Source organism: Boleophthalmus pectinirostris, unplaced genomic scaffold (assembly GCF_026225935.1).
Source record: "Boleophthalmus pectinirostris isolate CB_2022bp ecotype Guang Dong unplaced genomic scaffold, ASM2622593v1 HiC_scaffold_19, whole genome shotgun sequence".
Lineage (NCBI taxonomy): Eukaryota > Metazoa > Chordata > Actinopteri > Gobiiformes > Gobiidae > Boleophthalmus > Boleophthalmus pectinirostris.
In genome coordinates this window covers 32,938,969-32,966,346 of record NW_026571140.1, presented here as the reverse complement: position 1 = coordinate 32,966,346, position 27,378 = coordinate 32,938,969, and the positions used below count along the sequence as shown (strand labels likewise).

The 27,378-nt window shown below is 37.9% G+C and overlaps 2 protein-coding genes across 2 annotated transcripts in view; one reads left to right on the top strand and one right to left on the bottom strand.

Annotated features, from left to right (window-relative positions):
* The window catches only part of ace2 (angiotensin I converting enzyme 2), a 30,771-nt gene extending 24,397 nt beyond the window's left edge, over nt 1-6,374 (top strand). Inside the window, exons 14-18 of the mRNA XM_020925939.2 lie at nt 837-895; nt 2,439-2,539; nt 2,993-3,109; nt 4,464-4,658; nt 6,244-6,374. Coding sequence (XP_020781598.2) covers nt 837-895; nt 2,439-2,539; nt 2,993-3,109; nt 4,464-4,658; nt 6,244-6,340 — 569 coding nt within the window. The 3' untranslated portion in view covers nt 6,341-6,374. The remainder of the gene's footprint in view (nt 1-836; nt 896-2,438; nt 2,540-2,992; nt 3,110-4,463; nt 4,659-6,243) is intronic.
* A 4,445-nt stretch (nt 6,375-10,819) lies between these two features.
* LOC110161215 (uncharacterized) lies at nt 10,820-24,849 on the bottom strand. Its single transcript, XM_020925931.2, has 8 exons — nt 24,681-24,849; nt 22,753-22,877; nt 20,430-20,526; nt 18,882-19,044; nt 18,027-18,215; nt 15,738-15,860; nt 14,094-14,236; nt 10,820-11,802 (listed from the first exon to the last, which is right to left on the bottom strand). The coding sequence occupies exons 1-8, from the start codon at nt 24,684-24,686 to the stop codon at nt 11,590-11,592; spliced, it is 1,059 nt and encodes a 352-aa protein (XP_020781590.1). The 5' UTR covers nt 24,687-24,849; the 3' UTR covers nt 10,820-11,589.
* Between the last annotated feature and the right edge of the window lie 2,529 nt (nt 24,850-27,378).

Sequence of the window (27,378 nt, the reverse complement as noted above, 5' to 3'; positions counted from 1 at the left end):
CAATATAGACAAAACACAACTCCAGGTATGTTTTTGATGAGGTAACAGCATTATAACATGGACACAAAGACATATGCTATTTTTGATAGAATAAAACTATAACATACTCCATCATCACTATTTTACATTTGTTCATTGTTGTTGATCTATAATGACTTAATAGTGACATTTCCCAGTAGCAAGCAACATATTTTTGTTGGTGAAAAATGGCTATATATAACCCTTAGTCTGAAGTATCACTCAGGTTTAAGTTAAAAGTGTTTTCAGCCTCGTCTCTGGAAGTAACTGTGGGCTGCTCTCACCTCTGGAAGTCACTGGAAGCGTCTGATGAAGTCATTGTTCAGTTTCTAAAGCAAATATCCGTGCTTGTAGCTCATTAATTTCTTGTTGATAGTTCCGACAGCGCTCATAGATAGAATTCACTAGGTTTCTTTTCCCCGACATGTTGCTGGCTCATCTGATGATTTGTCAAAAAATGTAAAAATGTCTTAGAAGTCTTGGTTTACTTGAAAGAAAATTAAAAAGGAGCACTCAAGCAAAGCAATACAAGTTTATTTATATAGCACAATTTGTACACAAAGTAATTCAAAGTTCTTTACAGAATAAGAAATACATTAAAATTGCAATGCAAACAAATGCATAATCATAATTCAGTTAGAAAACAGAGAGAAAGAGACATTCAATTAAAAGTCATGTCTGATGATGATGGAAAACCAGTTAGAAGCTCTTCTTTAAGATTCATTTACATATTACATATTAAAGATGTCCAGGAGCATCAGATTCGGCAAAGTTGGATTTGTGCCTCATCAAACTAAACTTCTTTTGTTGTCTCATAGTTTCGGAAAATGGCGTCAAAGTGAGGATCAGTTTGAAAGCTGCAATGGGCGACAATGCTGTAAGGTTTTTTTTTTTTTTTTTGTATCTTTATCATAGTTTTTTTTATTGATTCACTTTCACCCAAATATTCTTTTTTTTATGAATTCCAAACTTTTTCGAGCTGTCATGTCACACTGATTTCATCTCCTGAGTCCTGAGACATTAACCATAATTGCTACTTGCCTAAACTTTACTTATTTTAAAGGTGCACAATGCAACATCTAAGGTGGAGAGTCCGATACTTGCCTATCTTAATGGAGATGTTTTTTCTTGCAATGTTCCACAGTAGGGCGTTAAACATAGCTCCTGCGTATGTGTTCAGTTACAGTTTTATAGCAGAAAAATACCTTAAAAGCATGGAGTCTTACCATGTGCAGGCTCGCTATTGCATAGATCTGACCATTAGCCTGTCTCCATTGTGATTTCCAAGTTTATTTCCATACTGTGGCGTACCCTCCTTCAGAAAAGTTACACAGTGCACCTTTGAACTCATATCTGAACTTTAGATATGTTATTGATTTAATACTAAAAGATTTGCCGTATTTTTTGGGCTATAAGGCAAAGGCAAGACAAGTTTATTTGTATAGCACAATTCGTACACAAAGTAATTCAAAGTGCTTTACAGAATAAGAAATACATTAAAATCACAATAAAAACAAATCAAAACATAAATAATCATAAAGATTCAAAATTAAAAGAGAGAGACATAAATTAGAGAGAAGAGTGCATCACTCCAGAGTCAAAAAAATGCGTAATGAAGAAGAAAAAAACATATGTAAGTCATGCCAGACTATAAGTCGCATTTTTGGGGGAAATTCATTTTATAAAATCAGAGACCAGGAACCGACATTTCATCTTGAAAGGCAAGGCAAGGCAGTAATAACAATAGAACAGAGAACAACAGACTGTTAACGTCACAGATGAACAGTTCTTCAGATAAACTATAACATAAACAACAGAACAAGTTTACCAAACTCTCCATCTCACTCCAAATCACTAAATCCACAGAATTCTTCATCCTCAGTGTCACTTCTGAGCAACTCCGCGACATCTGGAGGTAAACAGAGCGCCGCTTCCTCTTCTGTGTAGCTGTCGTCAGATTCAGCATCAGTTCCAGTTAGAATTATTCCGGCCTTTCCCGACAGGATGGTTTCGGTTGGCACTGAAGTCCTTTAAATTTTTAATTTTCAGTGGTAACGAAATAATGCTGTGATCGACTGACGTGATAGAGACAGGACAGAGGCTCTTTCTGCAGGAGACATGCGCAGGAGAACCAAGTAACAGTGGTACAGGCGTAACAGGAGGAGCAGATACTGGCACACAAGCCTAGAGCGCCCTCTCGAAGCTGTCAATATGAAAATTTTAATATATAAGTCACACAGGAGTATAAGTTGCAGGACCACCCAAACCATGAAAAAAAGTGCGACTTATAGTCCGAAAAATATGGCATATCATCGGGACCTAATTTCTGTCTGCTTTTCCTTGCCCACAATTTTGAAAACAACAAAAGAGATTGAAATTGATTATGCTTATATTTCTCTACCTTTTTCTTTGTGTTTTAGTATCCTTGGAATGACAATGAGTTGTTCCTGTTTAAATCCAACATCGCCTACGCCCTGAGACAGTACTACCAGCTCAAGAAGAACACCACTGTTATGCTCACGTATGTATTTTCACATTTTTATAGCATAATTTTTTTAGAGATGGGTTATCAGTAATATCAGAGACTTTCTCCAGGTATCGGTATCTTTTCGTAATAACAATTTTGCTGATATTTACCACTATTTTTCTCTGTGTACCCAAGTGCTATTGCCACATAATCAACATTTTGTCTTTTTGAACGGCAGAGGAGCAATTAGGCTTAAATATGCTCCGTATTTACACAATCATGCAGCAAATGATTTTATACCCAAGATAAATACATTTTGTTTTTTTTTAACAAAAGCTTAAAGTTAATTTGAGAACTTAACATATATTTTTTTGTTCTCATAACCTCAGTATGACACAACAGCAAGTTCAGTATCAGATATCAGCTCAAAAACTGAACCGTCCCCTAAAGAAAACAGCTTATTTCACATACTTTCACATTATCTATTATTTTGTTATATTGATACAGATCAGACAATGTCATAGTTTATGACCAGACTCCAAGAATCTCCTTCTACGTCGTGGTGAAAAACCCAGCCGGAATGAACCAGTTTTTCCCCAAAGAAGACATAGAGGAAGCTATCAGGTAAAGACTAAATGAAGACTTAAAGGGCTTTTGACAGGTTGGACTACTCATTTCACTAAAACGCACCATTATATTTAAGATTTACATAAAAATGTTACAATTCTTTTTCCTGTTTGATACATTTTTAGGTTTCCACATTGTACACTGGGCTAAAACTCCTCTAATGCACACAGAAAGGATCATTTCATACATTTAAATATGAGAAAACACCATTGTTTTGTTGAAATAATGTATCAGAAAAATGAGTTTCTTGTGTAAATTGTGATGAACATGTAGGATGGCCGTTTTTATTAGCAATTATTGATATTCTGCTCTGTCTGAGGCTCTGTTAGACTTTAATCTGACCTTTGTTTTAACACATTTTGACTATAATGAACAGATTTAGACGGGACTACAACAGAATTTATACTGTTAAGCAAGTCTTCCAAGCATAAAATTACAGGCATAACCAAGGTAGCCAACAGTTTTTTTCAGTTAGTCACACTACATTTTTGTTGAAAATAAAACACCTAAACAGGACCATGGACGATTTTTTCTTTTTTTTGTTTTGTTTTTTAATTACAGACTCATGAAAATTTGTTGTTTAAATCCATCTTGAGTTATGTAGTTGCTGATAGACTTTTTTCACAATGACCGGAAGTGCCGTACTGTAAGGTTTCGCAGAACTTCCGGTTAAATGCCTGTGGAAATGTCTCGCATATTCTCCACCAGCTTCGAAAATCTGCCCACTTCATCTCCAAATCTTTAACCAACAAGGTCGACAAAGGATAAACATTTTTCCATGAAGAATTTATTCACATCTATCAAGGGAAAAAAGATGAAAGCTTAAAGGCGAACAACAACTAGCATTAGTGAACGACTGCTGAGCAAAGTCTAACCTTATGTTGTGTTAGAGATGTCTAGCATTTGAACTGTAGAAATCTATCTATCTAGGCTAATATCTACATCATGAAATTGATTTTTAATTTTAATTGTAGTCTGAGTTAACAAGTTACTCATGTTTAATTCATGACCATAAGGTAAGTTTTGCTCAGCAGTAGTTCACTAATGCTGGCCATTGTTCACCTTTAAGTTTTCGTCTTTCTTACTTTAATAGTTGTGGATAAATTCTTCATGGACAGAATGTTTATCCTTTGTCGACCTTGTTGGATGAAGATTTGGTGATGGGGCAGATTTAGGAAGCTGGTGGAAAATACGCGAGATATTTCCACAGATATTTTGCCAAAGAAAACCATTTACCGGAAGTTACAGACTTACGGCCGTTGTGAAAAAGGTCTGTTTGTGCATTGTGTCGCCATGGTAACTCCTAACACTAAATACTAGACCCATTTTGGTTTGTGCTGTTTACCTCTAGACTGTCTCGTGGGAGAATCAACGATGCCTTCCAGCTCAGTGACAGCACTCTGGAGTTTGTGGGCGTGCCTCCGACTTTATCTCCGCCTGCTGAGCAGCCTGTGGAGGTGTGGCTTGTCATATTTGGGGTGGTCATGGGACTTGTAGTCCTCACCGGCATCTATATGGTGTTCTCCGGTATCAGGGAACGCAGGAGGTAAGCAAGACCCTATACCTGATTTATTCCCAAAATGTGTCTTGCCGCAGTATAGATATATTGTATAAGCAGCTCCTGAGGTAAAATTAAGTCCTCTGCGTGCTTCTGCATTTAGGCTCAGTGCACAAGAGAACTAACAACCTCACTGTTAGCAGCACTACTTCCTGTCAAATTTTATCTCTGTGATGTTTTTGCTGAAATGTGCTAAAATTAATAAAAAACATTTAAAGATGAAGCAGTGAACAGGGAGCTTGAGGCATTATAAATATACCACAATTTGAAGTAATCTACACATAAAAATAATCATGTGGTTTTTATTTGGATTTTAATAGATTGGTTACATTATGTTTTACCATTTTAATAAAAGTGTTTGAGACACAGTGAACAGAGCCTATTGGAAAACGTTTTATTGTTTGTAATCAGGGAGTGCATGTAAGCATGCTAGTTGTTAGTTTTTCTATGTGTCTAATTTTCACTGTCACATGAAAAACAGAACCAGTTCATTTTAAACTGATTACAGTGATTACTTTTCTCAGACACCAGAGCAGAGTTTTGCTGAGACTGAGAAAACTAACAACAACTAGCATGCTAACACACACTTCCATCTTATCAGACAGTAACTCTTTATTGAACTACAAGATGTATGTGATTTATAGAGTAAATTATATGGATACAAACCAGAGGTGGGACCAAGTCGTTGTTTTGCAAGTCTCAAGTAAGTCTCAAGTACTTGACCTCAAGTCCGAGTCAAGTCCCAAATCAAAGACCAGCAAGTCCAAGTTGAGTCTCGAGTCACTGGCCCATAAGTCCAAGTCAAGTCCAAGTCATCTGCTCTGAGCTTCAAGTCATTTCAAGTCTTTAAACCAAAGTACCAAATATAGCTTAGATTTTTGCAATTTATATGAATTTTAAACTCATTTGTAATTTAAAAGTCATGGTATATTTATATATGAGTATTTATTTAAGCAAATTTTTCCTTTTTAAATGTCTTGACAAGATTTTAGTGTGAATCACTGCGATTAGAAGAGAAGGAATTCAGATTTAAAAGTGCTAAATAACAGTTATTTTGTCATGAAGGATCGTGTTCTATGTAGTTCCCTCTGTTTTACTGAGTTGTACTGTATATTACTGTGTGTTACTGTAGTACTTTTGAGGATAACACATCACAATACTTCAGTTCCATCCAAAGTACCAAACAGTGAAGTGGGACGGACATGTTCTAGTTTGTTCCAGTAAAATTCAGCGTTGCATTTATCAACTGTAAAGAGAAGAGTATTTTCTAAAAACATTTTTTTTTAGCAGAAGCATCGAATCTTCTCAAGTCACAGGCCTAAAGTTCAAGTCAAGTCCCGAGTCACTGACCTTCAAGTCCAAGTCGAGTCCCAAGTCTTAGTCCATTTTATCAAGTCAAGTCTCAAGTCCTAAAAATAGCGACTCAAGTCTGACTCAAGTCCAAATCAGAACTCGCAAGTCCCCACCTCTGATACAAATCTGCCATACTGAATCAATGTATTGTCCATTTGTTTGTTATTAGAGTTGCAAAAGTTTGGCTAATGAAATTAACATGCCTCTTATCTGTTTGTAGGAAAGTCGTTAAAGATGAAGTTTTGGAAAACCCATATGACTTAGACGGACACTCCAACAAAGGTTTTGAGAGCGAGAATGAACAAACTGGATTTTAGGAGTTTAACTCAGTGAACCCTTAAATAATGTGATTTTGAACCACGACACAAACAGCTGTTGGGGATAGTCAGCGGAAGTTGTCTCCACATAATTCTTATCCATTTCTTGCAGTTTCTTCCTGTACGATTCTCATACAACAAACTCAATTTTAAAATATATAGGTTATAAATAAGTCAGGTTAAGGCCCTTTGATATGTAGAAAATATACGATACGGCTGCTTTATCTTAGTGAAACGTAAAATGTAATTCTATTTAAAATGTCTAATAAAATCTCTATGCATTTCAGCTTTACTCCAACATGTAAAGATGTCGTTGTATTTTTTTGGTTAAATTGAAATAATGCTTCAGAATGTACCTTCGATGTTCCAAAAGTAAGTTTGTAGTATTAGAAGTTGGAAGTAGGATAGAAAATTTTTATTGGATCAAAATTAAAAGAACTTTAACTTTTTGTGTGATTTATTTATTTACAAAACTTTACCCTAGATATGACTATGCAACAACATTGTGTCAGAAAGCTCAGATAAAGTTAATTTCGATATCAAAGTAACATGAAGCCACCAATGCCCCCATGATCATCCCCACTGTTACCCTCCAAATCCCTCTCTTTTTGCCCTTTCCCACTAATGCTGCCGCTGCTTCCATGGAAACCCTAAATGCCCCCACCACACCCATAACTGCCCCTATAGACGTCCCAGGACTCATCTTTGGTGCAGCGACTATTAAAGCACAAAGAACCACTACACCCCAAAATGCAGAAGCCAAGCAAAGTACCAAAGCTTTTGGAGAAGACCTTGAAATCCCAATGCAACTGACAAAACACTGAGATGGTAATATGATGTTTAAAAGAATCGAAAACCTAATAAAATAAAAACTAAATTCCAGTACAGTTAAAATTAATGCATATTTCAGGAATGTTGTGTACATCAAAATGAAACATTGAATGTAATGGCTGATGTAGTTACGATACTTGAATATTTTTGCATACCCTGAAACGCCAGTGTAAAAATGTAAAATGGTGACTACTGACAATATGTTGAGTGTCCATGTACCAGCCAATATGATTACAAATGATTCTGACTGATGAACAGACAAGCTCCACAGACTTAACAGGACCATAAGAAGAGCACATAATATACCCCAGATCCATGGATAAGAAAAAAATATTGTCCCAAACATTGCTCCAGTTGCACTTGCAGCCACTAAACAAACCAAACCAATGAGATTCAAAGTGTTAACACTCCCGGTATCAAGATCTCTTATAAATAGTGACCCAACCATGATAGCTGTGGTTGAAGATGCAATGTCAATAGCCATGCATAAAAGTCCTGTTGGCAAATACAGAAAAGTGTGTAGAAATGTTTGATGGATCGTCCAGTACTCAAGCAGAAGCTCATCCAAATGTCCTAGGAACAGTCCGCCTGAAAGTCCAAGGAGCATCCCGAGAACCACCAACAACAAACTTTCTGAGAAGAGAGGGTTTACAAAAGTAGGCATGAAAATACTGCAACTATGCATATTGTTTTTTGTTTTTTTTTTAAAGGGGTAATAGGTAAAACTTTAAATTTGTTCATCAATCTTGCTCTCTCAACATATGAGATTTCTCATTGTCTAATCTATTTAATACACCTGTTGTAGATGTTTTTATGTATTTATCGTTTATTTTAATGAATCCTCTTGCATCCATAGATTAATTGAGACATTGTAACTTAAACAAAGGTTGTTTAATCAAAATGCTTTTTTCTCCATCTTACTTACAATGAAAAAAGAAAGGGAAAAAGGTCATGTGCATAATTGAAAAAGAAAGAAAAAATTTTTATAAAATTTGATTGCACAATCTTGTTTGGTTCTGGCTTCAGGTATGACAGGGGAGTGGTGATCATCCAGATATGTCACGCACCTGAAAAATGTGGCACTACTAGTACATACATACGGGTTAATCATTCAAAAGCAAACAAGCATTAAACAAGTTCTTCTTAATGCCCATGTATACCTCTTGCTTCATATAGGCCTATTTGATGTCTTCTGTATTTATATAAAATGTAGTACGTTACGTATAAATAAACTATATATATATGTATACGCGCGCACACATGCACACACACACATATATATCAGCTCTTACCTCGGGTCTTCTGGAAGATATGCAAAAGCCAAGCCATTATATGTCTTTAAGAAACTGAAGCATGAATAAATCCAAAGGAGAGTTGACTGGTTAAAGGTAAAACCACTTGCTTCAAAGAAGAGTTCACCTTGTGAGTGAAGTTGAGACGCGGTGCAGGCGGAGGCCTATCTATACTTCATAAGAACATAAGAACACTATTCTTGTTCTTGAGGTGATGAGAACAAGAACAAAGTTCATTTGGGCTCTGACATTTCATGCTTCAAAAGATGAACTGCCCCGCCTCCTTTCAAAAATATGTTATCTGTTATGGGACACGTGTTGGGACAAAACTGCTGTGTATGTTTCCATGAAGATGTTAACTCAGCAGTTATGCTGGTATAAAAGGCACCCAGTTTTTCTGTGCATCAGTTGGGGAATGTCAACTGCATTGTCGAGGGACGACCGACGCACAGAGACGCCGCGTAGGCAAATCATGCTGAATCAACTTGAATCTTGAGACCTGTACCTGCCTGAACCAATAAAGAGACATGTCTGAGAACTGTTCTAACTCTCCAAGCCTCTTTCTTAAGATCCTCTGTTCAGGCTGCCTCCAGGAGAAGCTGACAAGCAGCACATCCTCTGTCACAGAAAAAAACACACGAGTCGTGTCCTTTAGTCTGACAGAACCTGACCGCAGCAGTGCACAAGGAACTAGCTGTTTGTTTGTTTTTTCAGTGCTTTATAGTTTATGCAAATTAGTCATGTGTTTTTAAGTTTTGTTTCTGTAAAATGTAAACAAATGTGTAGTAGCTCTATAGTAGTTATGGCTTATATGTTGTAAAGTTGAGTTTATTTATGCAGAGGATTTTAATTAATAGTCTGATGAAGTGTAGAACTTGTAATTGAGTATTTGGAAACGTGGATATCTTAAGGCTGTGGGTATGTCGGGTTACACTTAGATGTTATGATTGTAGGTTCTTGTAGTTTTCCTTGCTCACTAAAACCAACACGGCAGGACAGTGTACAATACATTTTATTGAGCAACACCTCTCTCTACTCTTCTGCCCAAAAACGCTCCACTGAAACAACTAAACAACATAACAGAACCCAACACAATGCAACAATGAACTGTCAACAACATAAATGCAAAATAATATAAATTATTTATCCAAACAATATATAAAATAATAATCACACAAATTAATATTAATAAATGAAATAATATGCATAAAAATAAATCAAAGGTTACATTAATTTAAAGTTTAGCGGGGGGATCTTTGTATAGCAGTGGGTAACCTCTTACTGCACACCATTCCTCCTCAGGAACGCTTCACTCTTCACTGACAAAACTTTACAGCAATAGTAAACATTACTACGGCATTATACAGAGTGTTTAGTCATACATTGTCACTTGGTCATTGCCATTCTGGTAACACAAAACTTATAACAGGGGCTGTGTCTTAAAGAGTTAACAAAAGGGGTAACTGCTTTGAACTGCCATGGATGTATAGAACTATCAACTGTGACTGCATTGCTAATCAAAATGACAGGACCTGGATGAGAATTTTCCCTTTTAAGTTACGAATAAAGGACTTTAAACAAGCTAAATTGCGAGGAGATAATCAAGTTATTTCACTATAAATGGAACAGAGCGTTTTGAGCTTTGAAAATGTAGGCAGACTAAAATAAAGGGTTTCTCAAACATGTGTGAAACAAGACACAAGTTTTTTTTTTTTTTTTTTTTTTTGAAAAGATAACAACATTCCAACATGGCTTAAAGCTCACAAGTGTCATTTTTGCATTATAAAGGACCTTTAATTTTAACTTAAACTTTAACTTTTTATACATTTATCCTATATCACTCAATAGGTCTGAGCAGTTTTGGAAAAAAAAAAATCTAAATGTGATTTTGAAAGCGTTGAGATTGTGATTCGACAGGATTTTAAACATGTTCAGAGGAATTGACAAAAAGACTGAAATATAAACTAAAAACATCACATTTCAAAATTTCATCATTTGTACAGTTCTTATTCAGCTGGCACTTTTTATGCAGAATTTCTAACTCCTTTCTTTCTAATCGCGATTTCGATTTGATTGTGATGAATCTTGCAGCCCCATCACTCAAGATCTATAAGCAGTTTGTTGCAGGGGAGCTGTTTAAGGTGGTACACAAAGCAAGTATAAAAAGCGATTAATTAGCTTTATTCATCAACAAACTTTAATTGCATAATACTTTTCATAATACTTCTATTCAAGCGGTTAAAAGAAATGTTAAATATGATAGAGTAACGGTCCTTTTGTATTAATTAAAAAGTATTTAATATTGTGTATGTCATGTAAATAAGTTGCTTAGCTGCTATACATTAAGTTGGAACCGTTGAAGTGTTAAAATGTTTAATTTTGTATGAAAAGAGGGCAGATATTACAAGTCTATACATATTTCTGCTCCTTTTCATTTACATTGATGTATAAAACATTATTATATATTCATTTTTCATGAATGAAACAAATAAAAATATAAAAGAAAACAAATGAATTACATACATGATGCAGCACAAAGATTGGTATATATAGAAAATATAGAAAACAAATAAAGAAATAATAGGAATATATATAACTCATTTATTTTTTCAGACATTTAAGATTGATTAGGGACACAAATGAGGTAAAACCATAGATTGTATATGTAAATGGACAGAGCTAACTCCCTGGTGGTCCTGTTCCAAATAGGAAGTGAGCACACACGCACTTCCTTATTTATTTATTTGTTAAACTGTGCAGCTTTATAATTTTGGGTCGTGTCACCTGCTTGTTTCTATGGATAAATCATTGGAATGGTATGAATGTTCCACAGTATGACATTAAACAGCTCTACTTTACATTTATTCAATTACAGATGGTTTTATAGCTCAAAAATACCTAGAAAAACATTCTGACAGTGAGCGAAATACATTAATCAATCAATCAGTCAAACTTTTGAGGATTTCCGTTTGCCTGTTGAATATTCTCCAAAAAGTAGTTTCCTCTTGCCTTCTTTAACTGTGATGTGACTATTTCGTATTCTCTTCAGACTAGACTTTAGAGATTTTTTTTTTAAGCGCTGAACTCATTTAAAATCCATGGCACCCCTGATGGTTGTAACTGGTACTAGGCTCTTTTTTTTTCAATGACAATGATGAATCGCTCTCCCTCTTTTGCCATTCTCGGAGTGTTGACTTCAGTGGTTTCGATGAACCATCCGACGTGGAGAGCAGACTCAAACGTGGTCCCTCTGGTGCGTTCACTCTTCATATAGAAAACAAAGGCCAGAGCTTCATGGTCATTCTTCGAAATGCTCCTCAATTTCTGCTTTTCACATGTCTGCAACATTTCACAAAGGAAAATCTGTTTGTCATTTTGTCAGTTTAAGGCGCTGAACCTGATTTTTATTTTGTCTTTAAAATGTGAAAAACAGAACTCATTTTAAACGATGGCCAGAGCGGAGGTTTGCCGTCATGATAATACTAACAACAACTAACAACATTTTATGATTAGATGCAGACAGCACACAGCTGACTTATTTTGCCCTCAGGAGTTGCTTATATCTGTTCTGGGGCAAGACAGAATTTTTCTCAAGTACAAACACAAATATAGGCTTTGCACCGTCACGTGACCCCTATAGCAACGGTACCTACACCGCCATGACACTGGGCACGCTATGCCATTGACTTCAGTAGCATCGGAGCAGGTTTTGTTGTGTATTTGGTTGTTCTAGACGCTCTGAATGGGATAAAACGATTCATTTCTTCACTATTCCTCTGGAAATTACTCATCAGGAGCTCAAACAAGGGAATTATTGAAAAAAAATAACACAGGAATTATGTCTAGAGAACATAAACCGCGAAGAGATTTCCTATGGTACCATCAAGACACACTCACATCACTTTCATCAAGGTATTTGCAATTTAAATTGTTTCATAGCTTATTTAATGAAAGAAGCACATTTACTGAACTAAAATTTAAAAAGAAAAGATTTGCAGTGTGAGTGGCAGTAGAAACTGTATCTTCCAGCGCACATATAAACATGTCACTCGTCGTAGGACCCATGTTTTCTTTATTGTCTTGCTTATCCACAACTATGTCTTCTAGAATTAATCGCTTTTTGTGAGCGGATCTTTCTAACGTTCTTGAGGATCTGTGTATGTCGATTCTTTCGAGGTTCGGCTCACAGACTCTTCGACTCGTGCGCCATGTTGATCATAAGAGCCCAATGTGAGTTCGTTGAATCGTAAACTAGTGCGGGTTTTCCTGGATAAATTAATGAAATTTTAGTTCAGTAAATGTGTTTCTTTCATTAAATAAGCTATGAAACAATTTAAATAGCAAATACCTTGATGAAACTTCGGGTGTCTTGATGGTACCAGAGGAAATCTCTTTGTGGTTTATTTTTGCTAGCTATAATCCGCGTCTTTTTTTCGATAATTCCCTTGTTTGAGCTCCATGATGAGTAATTTCCAGAGGAATAGTGAAGAAACGATTCATTTTATCACTTTTAGAGAGTCTAGAACAGCCAGATACACAACAAAACCTGCCCATGTTTCTCGATGCTACTGAAGTCAATGGCAATAGCGTGCCCGGTGTTGTGGCGGCGTAGGTACCGTTGCTATAGGGGTCACGTGATTGTGCAAAGCCTCTATACAAAGATAAAAGTCGGGTAAAGAACAGGTATGCACCAGTACCGATACTGATCTCGAATATCAGCACCAGTTCTGAAAAATTGGCTGTATCTAATATTGGTTCCATGATAACAGTTAAGTAGATATCCTGGTTGGTCCTTTAATTAGATGTAATAAGTCTCATAATATTTTAAATTTTCTTCATACAGTTCTGTAGTTTGAAGAACAGTACACATATCTTAAATCTTTAATAACTTAGCAGTGTTTTGAGGAAATAAGTATGTACATTTTATTGATCCCTATGGATAATTCTCTGCATTTGACTCGACCTTTGGGACATTTAACAGGAGCCGTGTTCAGGCGTACCCTCTCTGAAGGATTATGGCTATTGTCCATGTCTATATGTCCTCTGGAGCAACATAAATTTGAGCTGTGCAACCTTTTATTTTTTAAGTTTTCACTTTTGTAACATCAACCTGCCTGGGGGTCTGCAGATGGAAATGATCCCAAGGCTAATCTGTCTTATTTACACTTTTCAATTCTTATAAATAAATACAAAGGAAATAAACATTGCAAAACCAAGTGAACAGTTTGCTTCTGTTGCTTTGGCAGAAGTTTGCGCTGTTATACTTGCCCTGTCACAAACATTGTCACTGTAGTTTTAGAATGAATATGATTTAGGGATGTAAAATTAATTTACATCATATCAAAATCTTGGACAAAATTAGTGAATCGCAAAGCCTGCAATTTGTGAAGTAAAAAGTAGCTCCCTGTAGTTTAGATCCAAACAAGCATGTTCTGAAATATGATTCTTGCATTAGTCAGTTCATGTTTTAGTCTTTTTGTCAATTCTTCTGGACATGTTTAAAATGTGAACTTTGAACAGAATCCTATTATTAAAACATAAATCAGAGCGCTTGTCAGAAAACTTGCAATACATATTTTTTTTCTCAAAATGGTGCAGCCTAAATATGACCTTTTAAATGTTTGTTTTACCTCGACTCGGAGCTGGATGTCGTCATCTCTGACTTTGCAGCACTTGAGGAAGCAGTTGGACTCACTGAAGTTTACCACCACAGGCATCCCGCTGGTCTTGTTATCAGACTTATCAGACTTGTAGTAGTACAGGGTGACCCGCTCTGAAAGCATTCAATATTTATTTTTATTTCAGAAAAGTAAAGTAAACTATTTATGTGTCATTATTTTAGTCAGTATAATTTCTCCTCTGACAGTGAGTGTTGAGAAGAATACTAAATACTGAATACCTGCACTGCGTTTTAGTATAACACAATCTGGCCAGAAGGCACTGACTTAGGCTATGTTCAGACTGCAGCCCGAAGTGACCCAAATCCAATATTTCGGCCCCTATGTGACCTGTATCTGATCTTTTAATGACAGTCTGAACGATACAGATTTGATTTTTTCAAATGCGACCCAGGCCACTTGGATATGTGCTCCTGAAACCGATACATATCCGATCTTTTGACATGTGACTTCAGTCTGAACGGCCAAAGTGCATTCATCCGACCTACACGTTATCAACAAGCCACAAACGTCACTATTCTGCGCTGAAGTAGGTGGAAAACTGTTAATGAACTCCGTGTCACTGAAGCGAAGCACATCACCACTCACCACTCTTGGCTACATCTCCACATCCACACGTTCCTTTCAACGGACGTCGCTGCCACTGCCCCACGAAACGGCATGACCAAAAACCTTGTCCTTCTTCTCAGTCTCCTTAAAACAAGTAAGTTGTTCATGTTCTGACTCTGGTATGAGAGGAACTTTAAAATCGCCAGGTGCTCAATGCTCGCGTCCATGTTTGGACAACTTCCGTAAACACAGAGCACGCTCTCTGCGGTTGACGACATTGTGTCTCCAGTGCACATGCGGGACACTTTTGGGCCGTTTACTGTTCACACTGGAGATCACATACAAGTCACATTTATTTGGAAATGTGAACAACCTCGCAAAAACATCGGATTTCACAAAAAAATCGGAATTGAGCATTAAGCCCTGCAGTCTGAACATAACCTTAGTAACTACAACAGTTGAGATGATTTGTGCTGTTGAAAAAGTCTCTCACACATTACATCAATCACAAGTCAGCTAGTATTAGCCAGCAGTTTCAGAGTTGATCACACGCACACTAACCCAGGCTTGTGAAAATGTGTTGTTTAAAACCATTTTCTATTTTTTCTTAAGTTTTCAGACTATCTAAAAACTTAAAAAGCTACAGTATCTTTGCTAATGTGTGCATTATGTCACCATAGTGACAGCTGAACATTCTGCCATAGTCATGCATGTAGAGCTCCTGGTTTAGTATGAATACACCCTTAATATGTCCAGAGAACACAGAGAAGACATGATGCAAGCAAAATATATCATCTGAACAGAACAGAAGGATGTGGTTTATAGTGTGTTCAGTGTATTCATCACCCAAAGCGCAGTGAAAAAACAGTACATGGGTGAGTGTGTGGTCCTTTGTTATAGAGTGTGTGATGGTTTTACAGTTTAGATGTGAGAGAGTTGGAGTTGGTAGGCCGATTATTTTTGTGGTAAAATATGTCCATATTAATACTGGCTGTATTTAGTAAATTCCCACACTGGCCAACAGCAGATCCTTGTGGTGGGTCAGACCTGGGTAATCGGACATGTAGACCTGCTTCTGGTCACACAGGCAGTGGAGGTATCGAAAAGTCTGAGTCGTCACCTCGACCTCGTTGAACTTAAGACACCGGAAAGAGCCTCCTCCTCTGGGAACTGAAAAAAGCAGAGCACCATATGTGTTAGACAAGGCTGAAAGTGAAACTACATTACAATGACCACAAAAAACAAAATCTGAAACTACAGGTAAAGTGCAGAACACAACAGAGGACAAAAAAAAAATGTTGACATGTTTGAAAAGTAGAAAGAACTTATTTAATGCTACTAAAAGCTCTGCAGAAAGACTAAGTGTAACTGAAATATAAAAAGATGCTTTAAATAGGAAAAAAAAGAACATTAGGTTTAATATACAGTATGTATGATTGTAGCTATAATAATATTATGTGAATGAGTCATCAATATATTAGCAGAATGAAATGTAAACAATTTATCCAAAATTACAGATGTCTTTAGACTGGAGTCTAAAGACAAAACAAAACTTTCCTAGAGTTGCATCTTTTTGTGTGTTTTGAGACTAAGATGTTTACTATGCCAGTCTGTGAGGAACGTGAATGCAACCCAGAAGCATCTAGCAGGAAGAGTTTCTGAGATCTAGAGGATTTTTTTCAAAAGGTCTGTAGTAAAGGCCAGTTTATTACCTGTTGGAACCACCTACCTGAAGGGAGTGCTTCTCACAGTTTCAGACATCAACTCAGGGTCACTACAGCTCATTTTTGTAATTTTCATAGAACAATATTCTACATACGAACCACCATGTATGCTAGCTGGAATCTTCCACTTTACCATCATCATTAACTCCAAGAAGAATTTGTTATTTTCAATATAATCATTCTAATATATTCATTTTAATTCAAATGTAATTTCAATCACCAAAGTATCCATAAGAGGAGTTAATACACTATAGTTGGTGTGTTATTGCAGTCTTTTACCTAGTGCCTTGTGAGTTCTTCGTATGTGTGTGAAGAATCGCTCAGTCGTCCAGGTAGAATCCATGAGGAGAAAATTCAGTTTGTCGACTGGACAAAAGTTAGTTTGGTTGAAGACGTTTCACAGCTCATCCAAGCTGCTTCTTCAGTTCTGGGCAGATGCTGGTGGACGCTTCCTTATATCTGCAGGGAGGAACTAACTAACTGAAACTAACACACCTACTTGTTTACAGTTTCTGTTTGTTAGGCCTATTGACCTGTACAGATCTGTACCTCACTGTCCTCAAATGAGTGACCGGTGGCCTTTAAGTGGAGATGTATAGCAGACTACTTGCAGCAGTGGACCTCAGTCTGTACATCTCCACTTAAAGGCCACAGGTCACTCATTTGAGGACAGCGAGGTACAGATTTTAGCCAGAGAGAAACATTGGTTTGAGAGGGGAGTGAAAGAAGCCATTTTTGTTAAGAAAGAGAATCCTTCTCTAAACAGAAATGGAGGCCTCAGACACCATCTATCTCCTATTTACAACTCCATCCTCAAAACTAATTCAAAACAAACAAGAGAACAACAGGTGTAGCCAGGTGAGGTTCAGAGGTGTGGAAGCTCCATTATGGCCATGAATTGTTATGCTAATTAGACCCCACACCCTGTACAGGACAAACGTCTTCAACCAAACTAACTTTTGTCCAGTCGACAAACTGAATTTTCTCCTCACTTCTTCGTACGTGCTTGTATTTGTTTTTAAACTGACCAATATTAAGATTGGACATTGTCTCAGAAGGATCCATTCCAGCTGGGACAACCATAGACATATGCATATAATAAAAAGACATGACGTTTGATGCTAATGCTAATGTTAATGCTATGACCACTTTGCAACTCAACTAGTCTGACAAGATTTTGCAACACCGGAGCCAGTCCCCTGTATTTTTTCCTATAGCCACAAAAAGGGCAAATTATGACTAATCAAGAGGGTATAAAATGATGCCAACGCACTGACCACATTTAGGCGAGGACAAAGTCTTGTGTCTAAACCATTTGGCATTTTATTAATGTGTAAAAATAGCATCTGAGCTAACAGCTAACCAACCTCCAGTGGTGGTTTTGGTAAACACCAAACCTCCTCTTTTACACGTGACTGTTGAGGAGAGCAGATACATGACATAAATATCTCAAAATACTACACCTTGAACTAAACCTAGACCATAAGAAAAACTTAACCAGGCCTTAACCAGGACAAGTGCAAACTCACCAACACTCAACATGATCACTTAGTATTAGTCTGTGTAGTCTAGCATTTATTAATATTAATATTTTATGGGAAGTGTGACTCACCTAGTGTGACGGAGCTGGACTCAGTCATCATGACGATGTCGTTGTATTTGCACTCATCTTGTGAACACTCGTAGCAGTGATCTTTGGGGTCACAGCTCCTTCCAGTTATCACAGAGATTGTGGTTTTCATCATCGACACCACCAGGAAGTCACTCTGCTCATCGTCCTCTGTACACTCATCCTCTTCACCTGCAGAAGCATTGGTAGGTTTTTTTTCTTTTTTCTCTTATTTTATAAAATATAGAGAGAAGGATTGCGTCTGTATTGATGCCTTACCTGCTTATAACAAAGATAGTGTTTTTTTTCCAATTGCATTCAATTCACACAAAACATAAAAAAATGCATTAAGAGACAGAGGCCCTTGTACTTTTTCTTAATTTCTTTTTGTCCACCATGTGATAAAAGGGAGCTATCAAGCTCATGGCATGTAAAACATTAATGGAAAGCTGTAACCCACTTATTTTTCAGTCATTTCAACCATTCTGGAACGAATCAGGATCAGTTTGTACTCCAAGCCCATGAATTAAAATCTAACCCTAAGATCAAAATCTGATATTCCTCAGTGCAGAGCTTGTTCCACTTATAGCCTATTGAGGGTAGATCAAACAGCAGAGTTTAAAACTACAGAGCCTCAGCTTCACAAAGAGCCCAGCCATTTGTTTGTACTCCAGAGAGTTCAGACACTGAATCAGTTTGAATTAGGAGTCATTTTAATTAAGCATTTTAGGAAAAATAGGCCAGAACTGAGGTTTTTAATGAAACAGAACAAGATGAGGAAACAGATTTATATTTTTAAACTCACAAATTTACCGTATTACTGTGTGACTGTGGAATGCCTGACTGAATGTTGCTTACCTTTCCCTGTGGGTAGAAGGTTTTCTTGTTCTTGTTCCTCCTCTCTCCTCATCATCCGATTGAAGCACAGTATACGCTCTTCTTTAGAGATTGGAACCATCACATCTTCATCTGAAGGCTTCTTTTCCACGGGCTGCTTCTTCCTAATCGTCTTATGCAATGTCTGACCACAACAACATATCAACAGTAATTATTTGGATCTGTTAACATTTACATGCTCCGTAGACAATGCATCAAACCAGCTCATTTCATCCACCTGGACTCCCTCTACACCAGGATCCTGTTTGTGGATTTCAACTCATTCAACACCATCCTCCCTGCTCTACTCCACCTCTTTCTGCTCAACCTGCCCAACTCTACCTGCCCGGGGAGCTCTACCTCTCTGAAAGACTGGAGTCAGCATATGTGGATAAGGAAAAATGTCTCCACAGAGCTGTGTACTTTCCCCCTGCTCTTCTCTCTGTACAACGAATGCACCACCTCTGCGTAAAGCTGGTCAAGATTTCAGGTGGCACCACTCTCATCAGGCTCTTCATGGACGACGATGAGTCCTGCAGGAGGGAGGTGGATTGGCTGTTGACCTGTTACCGTGGCAACAACCTGAAGCTCAATGCCCAGAAGACAATGGAGATGATGGTGGACTTCACAGCCCCCCGTCCCCCCTCGCCCTGACTGACACCCTGTGGACTATCTCTCTTCCTACTTCATGTTTCAGGTGAAGAAAGCAAAGTTGCCAGACCAAATCACGGTGCAGATATACACGGCCATCACTGAGTCCATCCTCACCACCTTCATCACGGTGTGGTACCCCGGGGTCACTGCCAGAGACAGAGGAGGTCATCGGGTGCAGTCTCCCATCTCTGTACGTCTCCAGGACTCCGGGGCAAGAAGGTTGGACCAGAGCTGACCTGTGACCCTTTTGAATGAGTTACCATATCTCCTGACCCGCTGCCTGGTGTCATTAAATCTTTATTTTTAGAGCCCTTTACATCACTCAAGGTGACCAAAATGCCAACAAGCACAATCAGAGACAGCGACCTGGTCCCCCATGAGGCATCGGTGGTGGCAGTTCATCACCACGGAAGCAGCTTATGAGGAGCCCAGCCCATACCCTGGTAATGTGTGTGCCAGCTTATGTGATGACTGGGTGAATATTTTAGCTCGCAGATGGTTCAGAAATTGATGAAATTGCCGATCCTTTATAATGGCGTGACCTTTCAACTGACCCATGTGACCTCAAATGACCTTGGATCATCACCAAACTTTTTTTTGCGGCATCGGGCACGGGGGCTTGACCCACGTACCAAATTTGGTGTCAGTCAGTCCATAAATGGTGGACTTATCGCGGGTGGACAGACACACAGACACACAGGGTGAATACAAAACCTGGTCAACCCTTCGGGGACCAAGTAATAAAATCAGCACAATATAAAAACATGCAAAACATGAAAAAATGAAATAAAACAAAATACAAAACTTGACTTCAGTACTAATTTTACTAAGGTGCAGTTGTTCAAATAGATTAGAGTGGATATAGGGCAGTCTCACCAGCATGGGGCTGCCCTTGGCCAATATTTCTGCCAGCTGCTCTGGAGGCACATCCTCTATTTCACTGTTGTTCACCATCCTCAGCCTATCTCCTCTCCTGAAAAGCACCAAATACATTATTACTATTAAAATCACAAGAGAGGGGTTCAATCCTTTTTTTTTTTTTGTTTTGTTTTTTGGGTTTCTTTCTACCTCCAAAATCCAAAAACACTGTCTTATTTTGATGGGTTCTTAAGTTTGTTTTTGTCATCTGTCTGTCTGTTAGTGTCAGTGAATATCTGTAATTTTTGCCTCTCAAAGACTCTATCTCCATCATGTGTGTGTTTCAACTGTGGGCCCAGACAGAACATAGGCATCAAACGCCATGTCAGTTTTAGAGGTTGGGGGAAACCAAAGCAAACTACATTGTATGCAAGCACTTCAGGGGTGAGAAGGGTTATCTCTCTTGCCCAAGGACACAATGGCAGCATTCATCTAGGGCAGGGGTGCCCACACTTTTTCAGCATGTGAGCTACTTATAAAATGACCATGTCAAAATTATCTACCTAATACAAAGCCAAGCAAACTGTAGGCCTACTGCACTGAAACATCCTGCACCCCTTTTTGGACCCTCACCCACAGTTTGAGAACCCCTTTTAAGAGAACTTTCTCTGGCACTTTACAGAAAAATTTGAAAAAAAAAAAATGAAGAAATGGGACTGGATTTGTATACCTGTTTGTTCAAGTTCCTAACTGGAGTTACATTTTCTTACTGTTTTTGCAGTGGGATTTAACAGCCTTTGCACATTTACCGAACGCACATAGTGACAAATACAGATGCATTTGTGCACTTTTATTAAGCAAACTTCAACCACATGTCACAGTAGATCTGTTCTGTGCTGTAGGCATCCTCTGTGCCAACACTGTAACATTAATTTAGGTTAGTTTTTGCTTCGCATTTCGTCTTGCTCTTTTAATCAGTGCGCATTGAGGAGGGAGATTGTGTGCACTATACACGGGGAGGAGCGAGAGCGTGAAAAGGCGAGGGGCGGCGTGCTGACGTGAGGCAGATGGACAGGTAGTATGTTTTAAAAGTTTAACCTGCCCTGTGATACACGCTGGTACACGAGGGCGCATGCTGTTGCAGACAAGGCGCGCGCAGGGAGTGTGTTTGTGATGTGCCGCACAGTATCCGCGGGTTCCACTGAGCGCTCAGGCTGCAGTGAGACTGCGCGATCCCGCACATAAAAAATTACCCCCCCGGGAATTTGAAACCAGCTCGACAAGTGCAATCATATTTCATTACAGCTACTGCTATCAGCAATAAACTTGTGCCGGTGTAAAGGTTTCAAACTACCCCCAGTTTCAAATTACCGGGGGTTAGGGTTACGGTTAGGGTTAAGGCGGGGTAGCGTTTTCAAATTACCGGGGGGTAATTTCAAACCAGCTTCAAGCTACCCCCGGTAGTTTGAAACCAGGGGTAGTTTGAAACCTTTACACCGGTACAAGTTTATTGCTGATAGCAGTAGCTGTAATGAAATATGATTGCACTTGTCGAGTGTCAAACCTCGAGTGAGAGACAAGATCGAGTCCAAACGCTATCAAGTCCGAGACGAGTACTATGACACTTCGATCTACCCACACTAACTTGGGGATCGACTGGTAGATTGCAATCGACGTATTGGGCACCCCTGATCTAGGGGGAGCTGGAATTGCATTGCCAACCTGTAGGTCAGTGGCTTTGACCATTTTACCACTCAGCTACTACAAAAACCACTCATATAACACGAAACCACTCAACTACCATGAAAACTCCCCAACTACTATGATACCATGAAAAACACTCAGCTCCGTGAAAAACCACTCAGATAACACAGAAACTACTCAACTACTATGGAAACCACTCAACCACCACGGAAACCACTCAGATAAAATGAAACTAAAAATGAAAATAACACGCTACTGCCTGATTTAGAACCTTATCTTATTTGGCACCATTTTTCAAACCTTGTGTGCCCAGATACATTGGTTGTTCGATCCAACTTTCTCTCGGGGTACAGATGTTTTACAGAGGCTGTGTACAGCAGACAGAATATTTAATGAACACATTTTAAAAAGTTAAACAAGTTAAATTAAAAAGGGACCAAATCTGGTAATGGCAGTTGCCCCTCACCTTGTTGTCTGTGACTGAAGCTATCTTTTTTGTTTTTGTTTTTTTAATAAGATTTTTAAAGCGGAAGAAAGAACCTAATCTGAGTACTGGAAAGATCAACTCCTAACCCATAAAACTTTTTATGACTTTGTATTCAAATATTTGAGTAAAAGACAAAAAGATAATCATTACCGGATGAAATATTCCTCTTCTTTTTTCCTTTTTCCTTTTTGTTTGATGACACTCTTAACTTCATACTGGTGCTTTCCTTCAGTGAACTCGTGGACTAACAAGACACCTCCATCCACCGGGGAATCCTGCAATGTATAATAAGATTAGCTATGGTCTAGTCCACATTCAGTCCTAGTTTGGTCTTGGTTTAGTCCTGCATGAGTCTGGTTGGGTCGTGATTAGTCCTGGTTTAGTTCTACCTGTTCCTGATTTTGAACAGTTAAGAGCATTTCGCCCACCTAATGCTTTTTCTAATTCTAAAAAAAAAACTTTTATTAGTCTGATTGGCTTTAATTAGAATAATAGCCCGTCCCTTATAGTAGTTCATACTTTTTTTTTTCTCTTTTTATTTCACAAATCACAGCTTGCATAACTAATTTCACTTTTTTAATCATGGGTTGTGTGAGTAGTCCCATTTAATTAATTTATATCAAAATAATACATTCTTATTTACTTTTTCTCTCGATATATTTTCCTGGAAAGGCAGTTAGCACACAATCTGCCAGTAGTGTTGCAATACTGTAACAAACTGATCTGTTAAGCTGGGCACGTGATCGATCGGCAGTGAGCTGGACAGGAGGACACTGGACAAACCGCTCTCCATCACGGACACTCCTGCTCACCCATTGCACCAGACTGTACAGGGACAGAAAATACTCCCTACAACTGTACAACAACTCACCCACTGCACCAGACTATAGAGGAACAGAGGAGCTCATTCTCCGACAGTGAGAGATACAGGACTACATTCAAACCATACTCCATACAAGTCACGTTTATGTCACATATAATACTCCCTACAACTATACAACAACTCACCATTATGTAACAGATAACCCTATGTCCTGTCAATCATCGTATCATCTTCGCACCATATTTGCTTGTATATTGCTGAGACATTTTTATTACTTATTTCTATTGCATTTTTACGTTCACTTGTACTTATACTTTATCTAATTGTGTCTTATTTGACACCAGTCTCTTGATATTTTTGCTACTTATTTAGAATTATTACTATTTATATTTTTACTCTTTGTTATTATATTATATTGTAATGTGTGAGCTACTGTGTCCAAGTAATTTCCCTTGTGGATCAGTAACGTTTGTCTAAGTCTAAATAAGAGATATATCACTGCAGTCAGCTGACACCTCTGACTTTGCTACTGACAAAACATGTCACGTAAATGAGATATTTTCTTTGTGTTCTCTGCTAATTAGACAAACATTGTACAAAGTATTGTTATAAAAAAAGAAGACAAAATTAATTTTCTAAACATAAGTAACACATAGTAACACGACCGGTCAAAAGTTTTAGAACAACACACTTTTTTCCAATTTTTTACTGTTTACTACTGACCAAAACATATTCTAAACTTTTGATTCATGAAAGCGTCCACCTTTGGCAGATATAACAGCTGAACACACTCGTTCTTTTTACAATAGAAATCAAATATTCTTCAGAAAGTTCTTCCCAAGTCTTTTGCAGAAGTTCCCATAAATGTGTGGCACTTGTAGGTTTCTTGACTTTCACTCTTCTGTTCCAGTTCATCCCAAACCAGCTCAGTGGGGTTTAAGTCTGGAGACTGTGCTGGACACTCCATGTTTTCAAGTTTACCATCTTTTTTCTGAGGTAGGCAGAGCTTCGAGCTTGTGTTTTGTTATCTTTTATCTTTTTTTTTTTTTTTTAACCTCTGACTGTTCAGTTCTTACCTTTGTACCATTTCAAGCTCTTCTTTGGACTTGCACGACTTGAATTGCAATAAATAACTGGGAAAATTAGGGTGTTCTAAAACTTTTGACCGGTATTATAAAAAAAACAAAAAAGATTTGGGATGAAGCTAAATCAAAACCAGGATGTAAATTACATTAAATCACCAGTTATGTCTTACCTCCATGATGCCTTCGCTCAGATTTCAAGCTGGAGCGTGAAGTTGAAAAGTCAAGACTAGAGCATAAAAACAGTGAACACTTCTGCTTTTTCCCTGAAGAAGAGGAAGTGGTCAAAAAGTGCCTTGGGAGAACAGGAAGCAGAGGCTCAGATGCCCATAATGCCTTTTCAAAAAATTCATATATCAAGAGTTCAAAAGCTTAGCAGAGGCGGTGGCAGTTCTACCTGAGCAGAAGTGAACCAGTCACATGTTAACAAATATTCATGACGCGATTAGGACATTTAAAACAATTGGTTTAATAAATTAGCAATTTATAAAGTTTCAGAAACAGATGTTAAAGGTCCCATATTACGCAATTCTATGTTATGTTATTTCCTCGTCCCAAACATACCTGAAGTTGTGTTTTGTTTCTTTCACACATGTTGATTAACACACAAACCGTGCATATTTAGGCTTTATTTTTTATTCATTTATTTATTTATTGTTTTTATCTATTTTATTTTTTAGCACTGCTTTTATGTATTGATTTTATTATTTTTGGCACTTTGGAAACGGTTTTGTTTATAAAATGTGCTATACAAATAAAGTTGGATTGGATTGGAGTGGATTTAGTTCTTCTCTCAAACAGAAAACACTCTGTTCCACTTTGTGATGTCATTGGTCTTGGTCATACAAGAAGCGTCACACTGTGTTTTTAAACTCCATACACTTTCATTAGAATAATTTGGACAATTTCAGCCATGGAATTCCTAGTCTTTATGGAACAAAAAGTAAAAAAGTACTTGTTAACTTGAAGACTACTAATTCATGACATCACAAGGTGGAACGGAGCATTTTGAGCTTTGGAGATGTGGACAGATTAATAATAAATACTAAAAAATAAACTCTAACATGTGTAAATGAAACAAAACAGGTATATTTTTGATGAGGTAATCATTTATAACATGGCTAAAAGTTCAGAAGAATTTGAGTAACAATAGTGTTCTGTTTACTATGTGGCTAATTAACTTCCAGCTATTGTTTTATGCCTCATTTAAGATGCTCATTCAAAAGAGGGAGCCTTTGTGGCATTTCGTTTATGCATTAAACACGCCTCAAACAACTGTATTTTTAATCAAGCCCTGATGAAGACCAGTTAAGGTCGAAACATGTTGGCTTTGGCCATTCAAATAAAGGCCTTTTAATTATATTTTTCCTCGTGCAATGTGTTAACTTTTTCTACTGTTTTGGAGTGCCTGGAATCCGTTGTGTCTTGAGTTTTGATCCTTTTTTCCAAGAGCACCCTTTATTTGCTCCTACTGATTGGAACACCTGCAGCAAACAGCCACATTTTTGTTCTTTCTGCATAGATTCAACTGTATTTTGTGTCAACTTCTTGTCTTACAAGAACATTTTGGATTACAGAGGATGTTTAATTGGTCTTTTGCAACTGATGCCATCATTATTTCCTGGGTGAGGCTAACAGGAGGCACTGCTCTGTCTGAAGCTGTTACTCAAGTTAGACTTTAATCTGCGCTTGGTTTTAACACAATCTGAACATAAAGAAGTGATTTAGTTGGAGGTATAGCAGGTGAGCAGCTCTGTTCTGTTGAGCAAGTCCCTCTCAAATAACACTTGCATTGGACAACAACTTTTGAATGAGTCGCCTGCACCGTTTTTATTAAAAATCAGAATTAAAACTTGACAGTGTTTGCTAATGTGTGCATTATGTCCCCATGGTAACTGTCGATCCCCCGCCTCTGCACGGTCACGGCTGAATAGTTTGGGCGTAAACAAGTCGACTGTCTCTAAAACAATTACAGTGAGAGTAATTTAATACTTACCCATAGAAACAGGAAGTTAGAAATGGACTTCCTCTTTGCCTGCACACCTCATGTTACAATAAACAATCAAGTGTAAGTCATCATCACTCGTGTGTCAACATGTCAACGGTCATTTTCACTGAGGTGGATTCTCTAATGGGGAAATACCACGCCATAAATTGCCAACTGTAAAATAATATAACAAATTGGGATAATGTTTGGGATCCATCTCCAGAATTTGAGTCAGGTTCATGGTCAGAGGTCACAACCTTCTTTTTGGAAGACAGTGTCGCCTTAGTCTCCATGGACTATAATGAAACACAGATTTTTTTTATTTTTTTTTTAAAGACAAAATAAGTGTGATGTTTGTGTGTACTTGGACATGCCGTGGTTTGGTCACAACAAAGAGACACCTTCACCAGACACCACCAGGGAGCGTGGCCGGACTTGTCAGATCAACTGATAAAACATCACAGCAGTCGGAGAACATTTCTGAGCGAAAGAAGGCAGCTGATGGCCTGATTCATCAGCCGGTTTCATTTCGTATAGAAACCGTCTGACCTCGCAGCGTTAGGATTCGTTCACTTGATGGTAGGCGGGTACTTTTTTATTTAACCAATTGCTGGTATAATGTCATGATGTATGTAATGTGCCGCTAACGAGGCTAACTGGTATATTAAGCTTTTCCCAAATCCCATAGGAAGAAGGGCAATAACGTCTTTCTCCTTGATAAAATTCACCAAACATTCTCTCTGTTCTGGCTTTAAATCCTCGATCTCGGGAATCGTTGTCAGCATAGAATGTATGTCTCTTCACTGATGGCTATAATGTTTTTTTTATGTTTACCACTACAAGTTTCAGCTGTCTAGCCAGGCTGGCGACACCTAGTGCGCCAT